Source organism: Martes martes (assembly GCF_963455335.1).
Source record: "Martes martes genome assembly, chromosome: 17".
Lineage (NCBI taxonomy): Eukaryota > Metazoa > Chordata > Mammalia > Carnivora > Mustelidae > Martes > Martes martes.
This window is the reverse complement of record NC_137905.1, coordinates 40,859,344-40,872,816: the sequence shown is the minus strand read 5'-3', so window position 1 is coordinate 40,872,816 and position 13,473 is coordinate 40,859,344. Positions and strand designations below refer to the sequence as shown.

Genomic DNA, 13,473 nt, shown 5'->3' with positions numbered 1-13,473 from the left:
CCCCCGAAGGCACCCACCCTCGGGACATTCCCCAGCAAGAAGTCCCCGCTTCCCGGAGTGTGGGGTTCTCCTTCCTGGCACTCAGGTGGTTCCAGCTCCTTTTAAAGGATCTCCCGTCCTTACCCGTGATTCAAGCACAGTGATCACTGCCCTCCATTTTCCAAAAACAGCCTCTCTCATGCAGCTCTTCCCCAAACCATCCCCCTCCACCTGAGGGGAAGAGCAGACAAGGAAGTGTATTCCTGCAGGACGCCTAGGGTGACTGGGACAGCCTGGTGCCGGCATAAGTGACGGTTGCAGGGAGACAGACAAGGGTCATGGGTGGGCCACAGTCTCTTGCATGAATTCATCTTCTGCGTGTTCTGTGACAGCCAAACAAAAGAAACCTTTTAGGCTGGGCATCGCTTCCCGAGCATTAAGGATTCACCAGACATCTTGGTGAAATCTTGGCCACCGCCTGAGCCCACCCTGTGGCTTGGTGCCGGGTGCTCACGGGCCCCCAAGTGGAAGCACTCCGGCATGGTTTAAATGAACCGTGTGGCTCCTGGAGCTTTAAAACAGTTCGAATTTGTCCCGTGTCTGCACCTCCGCACGCCCAGACCATTCTTTTTTTTTTTTTTTTTAAAGCAGAGTTTCTTTTGAAAACCTGCTATACATTATTTATAAGGCAGTGTTACTTATCTCCTTAATACAAATGTCTTTGCTTAATATCCATTCTCCAGGTAATGAAGGCCGTAAAAGTGGGAATGAAAGAATATGAGATGGAAAGGTAAGCTGCTGTGTTTCTCTGGGTAATGATTAAAATGTAAAAAATAGTCATCAATGTCTCCTGAGCGGGGACTAGATGAGTGCCATGGGGCAGAGGGGGACCGCGAGCAGGGAGCGTCTGTCTCCGGACTGTGGCCACCTCCCTGGCTCTGGGCAGACTGTTTGACGGTAATGGCCTCTGATGACTTGTCGGGATGGTTTAGTGCCCCATCATTCCACACTTGGACTTTGTTTCTGCAATTTGCGGGAAACGTTACCGAATAGCTCCTGTTGGGACTCCGAAAGCTGCTGGTGACGCAGCGTGCCATTTTTATGTGTGGACATCGCCGTTAGGTCGGCTGTGCTTGGACAGCCAGGTCGAGGAATGGTTAAGTGGCTCATAAAGCGTTCTGGAGAACTCCATTGGCCTCTGGCTCCGATCAGGCTCGCAGCAAGCCACTGCCCGCCTGCCACCCCCAGCACTTCCCCAGGGTGGCCCTGCCACAACGGGTGGGGCCCGGTCAGCTCCTCAGCCCCACTTGACTCCGGGGCCCAGGGCTCAGCACGTGCTGCCCGTGGCCTGAGGAAGCCCTGGGGTCACACCAAAACTGCCCCAGTGGCTCACCTCCCACCCGGGTCCTGGGGCAGGAGACCCCCAGTCCAGCATCTCCCCCCCGTGACCGCACCATCTGGAAGCTCTGCGGAGGAGACCACGCAGAAGAGGCTGCCAGTACTAAGAAAGCACATTTGGTCTCTGCCCCCAGTTCCTGGCACAGAGCTTCTAGAACCCTTCAGTGAAAGTATCTTTATTCACAATAAGCCCCTTTCACTCGCACCTGAGTGACTCTTAGAAGGTGGGGGCTGGTTGCTAGAGGAACCAACCCGGAGACTGGGGGTTAGGACTCTTAGCCCTGCCCTCGAACTCCAAGGGGGAGGGGAGAGCGGACAGAGGGGGAGTTCTGAGCAGTGACTTGCTCAGCTGTGCCTGCAGAAGGGAACCTCCATAGAAACCATAAGCAGTGGGAGTGCTGGGAGGGTGGCGGGCCTGGGGGCAGGGCCTAGAGGCTCTCCATCCCTTCCCCTGTACCTTGCCCTGCACATCTCATCTCTTTTCCGTTTGGCTTTTCTTGAGTTGTGTCCTTTCTGATAAAGTGGTTATAGTAAGTAAAGCACTTTCCTGAGTTCTGTGAGCCACTCAAGCAGATTATAAACCCAAGGAAGGGGTCATGGGAACCCCCAATTTATAGCGAGTCTGTCGTAAGTACGGAGCCCTTAACCTTGAGGTCTGTGCTAACTCGGGCAGTTAGCGTCAGAATTAAATTGTAGGACGTCCGGTTGGTGACCACAGAGGATTGGAACATTGCTTGGTGTGGAAAACCCACACGCTGGTGTCAGAGTGTCGTGTGTACAGAAAAAAAGACTTTTTCCTTCACCGCCACCCCCATTCTGGGCTGCCCTGTTCTACCTCGCCTTGCAGGAGCTTGGTGTTGCCCCCCTTCCCCACTTTGCAGAGCCCACTTGGGTGCCCTGAGGCACCGCTCTGCCCCACGTGCCCCTCCCAGCCTTTCTGGCCTGCCCACGGTGTCAGTTTGGGGTGAGGGCAAGGTGCAGGGTCAGAGTCAGCCGTGGGCACAGTGGGCGTAATGTTCACCATCATGTGGCCTAGGGAGAGCATCTCTTTCAAAGTCTAACCCTGAAAGGAGTCCGGAACAGAGGGCCTGTGTCTTTCTGTCCTCTTACCCTGTGTAGAAAGAGGTTAACATGGCCTCGAGGGCCCTCATTGCTGTGGTGTCCCGCGAGGGGGCATGGAACAAGAGCTTTGTCAGGAACCCAGCTCTGTCACTCTGGAGGAGGATGGGGACGGGCACACACAGCTGTCCTAGCCTCTGCCTTCACATGCTCTGCTAGTCCCAGGGTCCTTGTCCCCACCAGGATCTGGGACAGAGGGAGTTATGCGGGGGCTACCTAGGAGGTGGGCCAGGCAGCAGACCCCCAGATAGGCACTGCCCCACAAATCTCTTCCCAGCTGAACTGGCCCATAGCAGGTGCCTCAAACAAAAATAACCCAGAAATTAGAGCAGGGCTAACTTGCCCCAGAGTGGAGCCCTGCCGTCCCCTGCGCACCGGCGGCCTTGTGTCCTCAGCTGCCAGCAGCCTAGCTCTAAAGCTGGCTCCTGGGAGGGGCAGGAGCTGCCCTCCCACCCCGGTGTCCAGAGCCTGAGCCCGCCACCACTGTCGCCCAGCTGGGCCTGAGTGTGAGCTCTGACCGGGGGCTCTTGGAGCCCTACCGCCAGCTCCCTACTCCCCCATCCGGGGCATGGAGGTCTTTTTTCTCTTTTAATGAGAAATTTCAAATATCCACCACCCCCCACAAAAAGAAAAAAGTACAGGATAATGAACCTCGAAGTCCCCACCGGGGTTTTCATTTCATCTTGTTTTGTCATCGTATTTAAAACCAAACCCCGGATGTCGTGTTGGTTCAGCTGTCAGACTGGCAGCAGGCGTCTCAGTCGAGGAGGCTCGCCCTTTACAAACCCACCATGTCATCCTCACTTCTAACCAAATTAACAGTAATTCCTTAACCTTGTCAATGCCTGGTCCACGCCGGTCTGTCTGTGTGGTATCCAGAGCCTACACATTGAGCTGTGCTGTCACACGAAGGGGACTTTGTTTAGCTGAGCTGTGGGGACATCATCCCTTAGTCCTCAAACCACTCGGCGCCCCCCACCCTCCATCCCCTGCTCCCACGGCTGCCTCCTCTGTGGATCAGGAGAATCAAGACTGAATCTCACGCCAGGGCTGCCCTGAGGGTGCCGAGGGGTGTTACTTTGGCTCGATGGGTGTGTGCACTGTTGTGCACCTACTGTATGCCCTGCCCCCCATGGCTGGCTGTAGGAGGTACGCAAGGAAAGCAGGAACCTTCCTGGGGTGCAGGCTTGGAGGTTGTGGACGGTGCTGAGAAAAAGCTGAGGCAGAGAAGATGAGAACAAAGACGGAGTCTGTTCCTGAAGGACAGGTGGGCAGGGTGACCTGTGGGAGCAGACAGTGTCACCTCCAAGGGCAGTGGGAAGATGGTTGTTCTGGGACATCTTGGGGTGTACCTGGCCAGATTTGACAAGGGCGCTCCCTATGGCCAGGGCCAGCTGAAGCCCGCAGGGAAACTGCAGTGGTGAGCAGGGGGCTGACTTCTCTGTCCTGAGCTTTCCTCCCCACGGGCGAGTTTCTCTGTCACTGCCCTGGTGGCTCTGTGACACAGTTCTGTGGTCTGCGTCCTTGGGAGGCTGGAGGCTTCTTGAAGTCCCATCTCCTTTATGTACAGTGTCTGCCCCACGGTTGGAGTTAAGAAGTACGTGTGTGTGGGTTGGCTGGATGGATGGGAGACAGAGGGAAGTGTCCTGAGCTATTTTTTGCTGCCCTCTATGCTGCCGTGAACTTTTAGAATTCTTTTCTTAACTAGGTGGGGAGTATAAAATCTCCTCTAGAGCTGGTGTTATTTCCTGCAGGCTATGGCCCATGTCACGCAGGCTGGACCGATGCCTGGGGAGGCCCAGGGCGGCCAGACTCCTCTGCACGCTGCTGACCCAGGGGGGTCAAAAGAGCATCTCTAGAACCTGCTGGGCGTTCTGCCAGGAGCACGGCTGGCACCAGCCCCCCAGGGGGACACAGGGCAAGGAGAGCAGAGACTCCTGTGTGTCCAGACGAGGCAGGGTGGGAGCAGAGGCCGAGAGGCCGAGATGGGGCTGATTTTTCTCAAAAAAAGGGCACAACATCAAGGCAGCAGTGCTCCGACTCTAGTCCTAACCCTCGGGTTTTTTTGTTGTTTTATTATCAAAGGCTTGTTGTACACTCTTGAGGGCATGTTAAAAGAAAAAAGAGGGGTACCTGGGTGGCTCAGTGGTTTAAGCCTCTACCTTTGGCTCAGATCATGATCTCAGGGTCCTGGGATCGAGCCCCGCATTGGGCTCGCTGCTCGGCGGGGAGCCTGCTTTCCCCTCTCTCTCTGCTGTGCTGCTCTGTCCCAGGCAGCAGCCCACACTGGCCCACACTGGTGGCCTCCCGTTCTCTTCCAGTCCTGCGTGAGCAAAGCGCTCGCCGAGCTGTGCTACGCGCAGGGCCTGTTGCCTTTCCTGCCCTCTGGCGGGACGGAGCAACGCACCTCCTGGGTGTGTGGTGTGCCCACTGAGTCAGGGCTGGAGGTGGGGGGGGGGCAGCTCGAGGGCCCAGGGGATGGGGTCTCCTCCCCTGACCCTGAGTGCCCACGCATGCACGCACACACACACTGTCCACTGACACCACACACGTACACACACACAGAGATACCACACACGCCACAGACACCCACAGATACCGCTGACACTGCACACACAAACACACACATGCTGTCCACTGACACCACATAGGTACATACACACAGAGACACTGCACACCCACACACACCACAGACACACACAGATAGTATTGACGCTGCGCGCGCGTGCGCGCGCACACACACACACACACACTGTCCACTGACACCACATACATACACACACAGAGAGATACCACACACCCACACACACCACAGACACACATAGATACCATGAAGCGCACACACACACACTGTCCACTGACATCACACATGGGGGCATAGCTCAGTGGTAGAGCATTTGACTGTACTGACACCACACACATACACACACAGAGAGACACCGCACACCCACACACACCACAGACACACACAGATACCACAGACACTGCACACATACACACAACCCCACAGACATACCACATACACACACCCCCACCCCCACAGACGTATGCTCCCACAGATACACCATAGACATATTCACACAGATACCCTGAAGACTTACCACACACACACACCCTATAGACATACCACATACTACACACAAATACCCACACACACCACAGAGACACCTTCCAGTGATGCTACACACACACACACACCACAGACACTGCCCACTGACATAACACACATACCATGCACACACATATACCATTTAAATGCACACCCCATGACACTCACACACCACATGGACACACAATACCATGCTCACACCACACACATCATACACTGCCTGTATGCACCACCATATACCCCACAGGTACTGTACACACACATCACACACTCGGAGACACACCCACCACGTACCACACTCACATACCATAGAGCTATATGCCACACACACACACACCACACCTACACACACAGCACTCACATACCATATACACACTCACACCCACACCCACACACGCACACCATGTAAGCTGTGGGCTGCGGGGTCAGGTAGATGATCTTTCCACCCCAGGGAGCAAGTTGCAAAACGCTTGCTATGTTGTTAAAGCCAAAAATCTTTTTTGAGGATTAAAACATTTCAGTCCAGTGAGGATAACTGGAAGATGGGAGAGTTTATAGGAAACCCCACAACACAAGCCTACTACCTTGTGGAGATTATGGCTATAGAAAGCACAGGCCGCTGACACAGACGGCTGCTTTTTCCTGTCCCATCCCCCAGCCCAAGCCCTTGGCCTCACCCGACACAGTTGACCCCTGAGCTCATCCCTTGTTCCCAGCTCCCCCACAGTTCCCCCAGGCCCCCCTGCCCCCAGATGATGGGACTGGCTTCCCCATACACCTATGGGGGCTGCATTTCCAGGTCTTGGGAGACCACTGACCCTTCTCAGATTCGCTCCCTTTGTCCATCCCCCCCTGGTGTGCAGTAATCACCGATGGCCCATCCCTCGGGAGCCTGGGCTGGCGTGCCCCCCTCTGGCTCTGGGTCTTGCCCAGGGCTCTCCCTGCCTGGCGTGCTGGGGGTGGTGGTGAGACATGACCCTGTATGGCTCTGGCCGTGCCCCTCATGGGGCATGCAGAGGATGGTGACGGATGTCACCAAAAGGCCCATATTTTCGTCCTTCCAGGAGGTTCTGAAGATGTGTGTCTTTCAGTCACCTGGGAGTGGTCTGACCTAGTGTGCCCTCAGCCTAGGTGAGCCTGAGCATCAGTGAGGCCACCCTCAGTTTACCTTACCTGATGAAGGCGCTGGAGTTTTGCTTGGGGCGTTTGGGGCAGGGGTGGGTCCAGACAGCCTCTGACCCTGAGCTCCACGGGTAAGAATGGACGCGATGGGCCTTCTCCTTGGGCCTGGTCACTGTCATGGGCAGTGTCCTTTCCCCTCCGCAGACATCCTCTGTCTGTTGGCCACCTTGAGAGATGAAGCCACAGCGTGGCTTGATCAGAAAGGGCCCTCTGAGACCCCAGGTCCGGGTGTGGCGGAACCTGCTCTTTGCCTTGTGTTGTGAGGCTGATGCGGGTTTCCTGCCAGCGCTTCCGCGGCTGTCGGAGGCCGGCCACACATGGCCTACCATGAGAGGGCTCAGGAAACCCCCTTCTTTTGGCTCCCCCTCAGGAAGGCAGCCCACGAACACCACATCCAGCCGGCCGCACCTCAGTGAGCTGAGCCCTTTCTGAGAGCCAGGGCCACCTGGGAAAGATGATTCCTCGGTGTTCAGAGCCGGCTGTACCTCCTCCTGGACCGCCCCTTACTGGACAGGGCAGATCCCGTGCACCCCCCGAGCCTGCTCTGTGCACATGACCTGATGTGACAGAGGGGAGTAGCTCTCTCTGTGTGGTTCAGCAGAGCCCGTGTCTGAAAGGGGTGTAGGGCTCTGAGGCTTAAAGCCAGGGTGGCTCCTTTTGCCTGTAAGAATAACTGGAAAATGGGTACATTTAGGGCACAGAGCAGCCTGGTATCCAGCCAGAAGGGTGGACAGAGAACCAGAGGCAAAGTCTTCCTGGAAATATGCAGTCTGGTTGATGCAGTCCTAATCAGGGCATTTGGGGACAAAGCCAAGGGACATAGGCAGTTCCTTTTCAAATGCTGGGGAATTGCCCCCTGAGAATCCCAGTAAGAACCAGGGATGACAGCGGGCATCTTTATGGATTTTCCCGCAGTATTTGACCATTGAACCCGATTCTGACTGTTGACTTCTGATAAATATGTATCATCAATTTCAGGAAGTAGTGTTTTCTCCTTGGCTTACCAGGAGATTTTATCAGGAAAGGATGTTAAATACTGTCAGGTCCTTTTTCGGCATCTCCCTTGGCCTTTTGTGTGGATGTGTTTCAGGCAATTGATCAACTTCTAATTTTGTAACCATTCTGGATCACAGAAAAGTTCCAGGAATCTGAGCTAGCTGACACCTACCCCAGCCCCGACTCCCATCGTTAACATGACTGTGGCACGTTTGTCACAGCTCAGGAGCAATATTGACACATTATTATTATTATTATCCGAAGTCCACGCTTTATTCCAGTTTCCTTACCTTTTACCTGATAATCTCCTTCTGTTCCAGGATCCCACCCAGGACCCCCCCACTGTGTTTAGCTGTCCTGTGTCCTTAGGCTGCTCTGGGCTGTGACAGTTTCTCAGACTTCCTTACTTTTGATGACCTTAACAGTTTGGAGGCGGACTGGTCAGATATTTTGTACGAGGTCCTTCTGTTTTAGTTTTTCTGATCTTTATCTCAGAGTTTAGATGGGGGTCATGGGTCAGTGGGAGGAAGGCCACATCGCTCGCACCCCATCATATCAGGGCTACGCACTGTGAACCTCACCACTGGTGTTGACCTTGATCCACCTCCCTGAGGCAGTTTGTCAAGTTTCTCCACTGGAAAGTTGCTCTTTCCCAACTTCCCGAGCTGTACTCTCTGAAGGAAGTCACGGGCCAGCCCACGCCTAAGGAGCAGGGAGTTATGCCCTGTCCCCTTGGTGGCGGGGTATTTTTATACACTATGATTCTGCTGTTTTGGGGACTTATCTCTTCTTCCCCATTCACGTATTTCTTCAATCACTTATTTACTTACACTTGCGTGGACCCATAGGTGCTTACTTTATACTTTGAGTTATAGTCCAGTATAATTGATTTTCTTGCTCATGTCATTCTCGCTTTGGGCATCGGAGGCTCCGTCATTTGGCTCCTGTGTCCCTTGGTCACACACACACACACCCCAATCATTTTGCTTCTTGAGTGCCGTCCTGCTTTACGGCACAGCAAGCCGCTCCCGGCTCAGTTTGTATGTTCCCCACTGCAGCCCCGGAATGAGCCGTTCCTGCAGGGAGCCCTGGTTCCTTTTACCAGAGCGTGACGTCAGATACCAAGATCGGGCCCTAGGAGCATCTTAGGTGAATTTGACGCAGAGACTTCCTGTTGTGGAGCTGATGTGCCATCCCTGGCACATAGGGTACTCCATCGTGACGGATCTCTGCCACGATGCGCTACAGGACTGGAATGGGGAGGCAGTGTACAGCGGTGGTTAGAGCGCGGGCTCTAGAGACTGGCATGTCCTGCGTCTGAGTTCCAATCCTGCCACTTCCAGTGTCTCCGTTTCCCCATCTGGGGGAAGGATGATAAGAGCCCTTCATAGGGTGGTTAGGAGGACAGTGTCTGGACCAGGCAGCAGCATCACGATGGTTTTGTGGTTACTCTTTTACTAGGATTTTATAAAGATTCAAAACAGGGGCTTGAGCTATGCATTTTTTTTTTAAACTCTCTGCCATATTTTGAGATCAGCATTTTTGAGATTGCAATTTGAGAAGTTCTCCACATTTCTCTGTTTTCTAGAACAGTTTAGAAAGCAGAGGGACTTTGCAACAACATGGTGGGTCTAGAGAGTATAATGCTAAGCAAAATAAGTCAACCAGAGAAATATAAACACCATATGATCTCACTCCCAAGTGGAATTTAAGACACAAAACAAACAAGCAAAGGGAAGAAAGAGAGAGAGACAGACTCTTAACTACAGAGAACAAGTGGATGGTTACCAGAGGGGACAGGGTGGCGGGGGGGACAAGAGAGCTAGGGGATGAGGATTAAGGAGGGCGCTTGTGATGAGCACTGTTATCATAGGATTGTTGAATGAAAACTGAAACTGATATAACATCAGACGTTAGTTATGCTGGAACTAAAATAAAAAACTCAATTAAAAAAAAGGAATGCAGAGGCCCTTGTCTGTTGCATGAATGTTGAAAGAAGTCCTATGATACTGTCAGAACTCACTGTTTCTTGGGGGGGAGAATTTCTCAGATAACTTTTCAGGTTTTCCTAAGGGATTGTTTCAGCCTGACTTTCTCCTTTATCCCTCTTAGAGTCAATATAGTATGTTTTCCTGAAGGTTTTTTTTTTTCTTTTTTTCCTTTTTAATCATTTTCTTTTCTTTATTTTTTAAAATTGAAGAGTACTTGACATAGAATATAAATTTCGTTCTCGGAAGGCTTTTCTTTTCATCAAGAATTTTGAACTTATTAGAACTGTGTCGTTTTCTTTGAAATTTGAAAACCATCTCCTCTGTGTCTGTAGTTGTGCTTCCTTTCTCATTCCTGCTCTTTCTATATGGAGGAGCTTTGCCAGAATCATAGCCATTTTGTTGGTCTTTTCATACGGTCAGCTTCCAAATGTAATCACCTGCTTCACTGCTGATCTAACTCCTAGACCCCCAGTTTTATTTATTCCTTTCTCCTTCCTTCCTGACCTTGTTTTGAACAGCTATCTTTTAACTTGTTCTGTTGAAACTTAGCTTTTTTTTCATCCTTCCTTGTGGAGTCATAAGTGAATTTTGGCTCATATATTTTTTATTTTTATTTTTTTATTAATTATTTTTATAAACATATAATGTATTATTTGCCCCAGGGGTACAGGTCTGTGAATCGTCAAGCGGCTCATATATTCTTGAATGCTGCCTTTACCATGTCCTAAGAAGTTTTGGTTGATTTGATGTTTGACCTAAGAAATGAACTAATTTCTGGAAATTCTTCTAATTTCCAGACAGATGTGGTTGGTTAATTGCCTTGGTTAACTTTTGGTTATTAGTTTCCACTGTAGTTAAAGAATGTGTAAATTTTATTTTTCTTAGTTTTGAGATTTTTGTTTGTGGCCTCTTTAGAAATATTATTGTCAGTATTTTATGGAATAAAGTGAAACATTAAACTTTTGTTAGAAAATTTTAATTTTTTTATTTTTGGAGTACATACTTGGACATACCTTAAATCAGGTTTCTCTTCTTATTCCAGTCTTCTGCCTCGTCCCTCATTTTTGGACATTTTCTCTAGGATGAAGAGAGGTCTTTTTATGAGTTCCTAGTAGATTTTTGTGGTTCTTAGTAGATTTTTGTTTTACTCATTTCCGTACCACATTGTTTGAGGCTTACAGGTTGAGGATTGTTATGTTTTTTAATTGTAATTAAATTACCTGTTCACAGCTTGCAGGAACCCCTTTTGACCTAACTAATCCTTTTTGTCTTGAATCTGACTTCATCTGCTCCTGGTTTTGCTGTTAAATGTTTTCTTACTTTGCATTTTCCTGACGTATCTCTGCTTACTCCTTGCTTTTAACTCTGTTCATTGGCTATGTTCCGAACACAGGGCCCCTGCATGTTAGGAAAGCCATTTGCATCTTCCGCAATGACCAGAATGTTTGCTCTCTGGTGTGCTGCCTCATTTGGTGCTTCCTGGTTTCTGTACCATCTTGCTGGCTTTTAGTTTTCTGTCATTCTGGAAAGTTGGTGAAGTTTCCTTTGTTCTATGCATCCCACTCCTGGTGTAGAATTACGTTTAAGAAGGAAGGGACCTGCATTTCTCTATGGTCTCTACCTCTGTGAACAAGTCAAATAATATCGATTCCTCACTTGGAAAAATGAGAAGTTCAGCATGGTTTTACTCTTTATCTTCCCCCTGCCCCCATCCTTCCAGTTTCTTACTGTCTCACTTCTCCTTCCATCCGTTATTTTCAATATTTGTATTATTTAGTAGTTGTTTTCATCACAGTTTTTCCAAACAAGCACTGTCATACTGAATCCAATGTGGACCCCTGTGTTGTGGCCTGTGTTCCTTTCCTCAAATGCTTGTACTTTGACCTTGCACACTGGCGCGTGTTTCTCTTGCCTCTTCTTCGAGGGATGGTTTAACCAGTGTTAGATCTTGGTTCCATGAAACTGTTACCTCCATGGCTGCCAGAGATCTTAAGCAAATCTTCTTCTTTCTCCTTCCTAAGGAACTTTTGAACTATCTTGCTTTGATGCATGTAGGGTCCTATCTTTATTCTCGAGAGTGACAGTATTTCCCGAGGATTGGTGGCATTCCTTGGTGCTGACCCGGGCTTTAGCCGTACTGAGGGAGTCTGAATCGCACCAGCCTTGGCAGCCGGGTTGGGGGCCTGGGTGAAGGGGACCCCTTGAGAAGAGGTGTGAGCTCTCCGCGGCGATGTATAGTTCTTCAGCTGGTAGTCAGTGCAGGGGTTGGGGGTACAGAGGACCGCATGGTTCAAGTGGTGAGACTTTGATCAGGAGTCTTCTGACTTAGGCCAATGAAGGGTAGAGCAAAGAAGCTGTCATACTTCCCACACAGACCCCAGGAGGTGAAGGAGAATATAGCCTGTCGACTTAGATCCGGGGGACAGGTCCAGTGATGTCAGCAACAGTCTGTGGGGTCAGGAGCGGCTTGGCCCCCAGCGGGGTTTGTCTGTGTGTGGAGGACAGGCTGACAGCAGTGGCTTGCTCACCCAAGTGGGAGTGCCACACCTCTGTGTCTGCTGTTACCTCACTGGTTGCTCCCCAGAGGCAAGCATTTATCCTCCCGGGTCATGTTATCCAAGACCTGGGATATTACTATTTATCATGTCACTCCTCACTTCCTTCTCAGTTACAGAAGCTAATGGGGTGACCTGGGGGGGGTGCCAGAAGCTGTGCAGACAGGCCTGGAGGCGTCCCTGTGAGCTCCCATGATGGACTAGGATCCGGTCCTTTAATCTGAACAATGAAACCTTTAGGATCTTGCTTTTAAATTCCTGTTCTGCATGTATCACGTCCCCTGGATGCCTCCTCTGGCCTTTCTCTTTTCTGTCATAATTCCCACTTCTGCACCAGTGGAAAGTTCTCAGGTCTCTCTTCCCACTCACTTACGGCAACCCCTGCACACTGGCTGTGCGGCACACTCATTACACTTTTATGACCTGGCTGCCGTGGTTTCGTCTGGAGAGCCCCTTCCCGTTCTGACCCGTTCTCCATCCGTGACTGTCTGCTCTTGCTCATCGGATGTGCTGTCTCGTGGATCCCGTAAAAACACGGGCTGCAGACTCCATCCTCCCATTTCCCACAGGGAGGCTTGTTCTGGCTCCTTCTACACGGCTGACGGAGAGCTGTCCGGCCCCAGACATGGGGTGCTGTTGAAATCGCTCAGGCCCAGACAAAGGGGGCAGGAAAGCTTGGGTTGCAGGGTGAGCCACCAGAGTTGCTGAGCAATGGAGTGAGCCAAATCGGGGGTGTGGCAGTGCCATGCCTTCTCCTGGTGGCAGTAGGAGACATCTTCCTTGTGGTGGGCCACGGCCTGCATTGGCTTTTGCCACACCCTTTTAGCTGGCCTGCCTTCCTGCTGGGGCCCCTATGAGACTTGCCTGACTCTCCTGTGGGCTTCCAGAAGCTTCTGTCAGATTAGGGTCTTGGTGAGTGGACCTCCAAGTGTCCCCACTTCTCACTCCCCAGGAGGAATTTTCTAGCAAAACAAAGGCCAGAGTTTGTAGACTGGTAACCTCTGGGCTGGATCCCTAGCACACAGGCAACTTCCCTTTGGCTTGCACAATCGGGTATTTTGGTTTGTTTTGGCTGTTTTGAGTCAATAATGCAAAATCAGGAGCCCTCTCTGGCTTTTCCTAGAAATTGAAATAGTTGGTTAGC

At 51.2% G+C, this 13,473-nt stretch overlaps 1 protein-coding gene across 1 annotated transcript in view; it reads left to right on the top strand.

Annotated features, from left to right (window-relative positions):
* Positions 1-13,473, top strand: part of PEPD (peptidase D) — a 108,733-nt gene that overhangs the window by 44,096 nt on the left and 51,164 nt on the right. Inside the window, exon 9 of the mRNA XM_080827687.1 lies at positions 723-769. Coding sequence (XP_080683813.1) covers positions 723-769 — 47 coding nt within the window. The remainder of the gene's footprint in view (positions 1-722; positions 770-13,473) is intronic.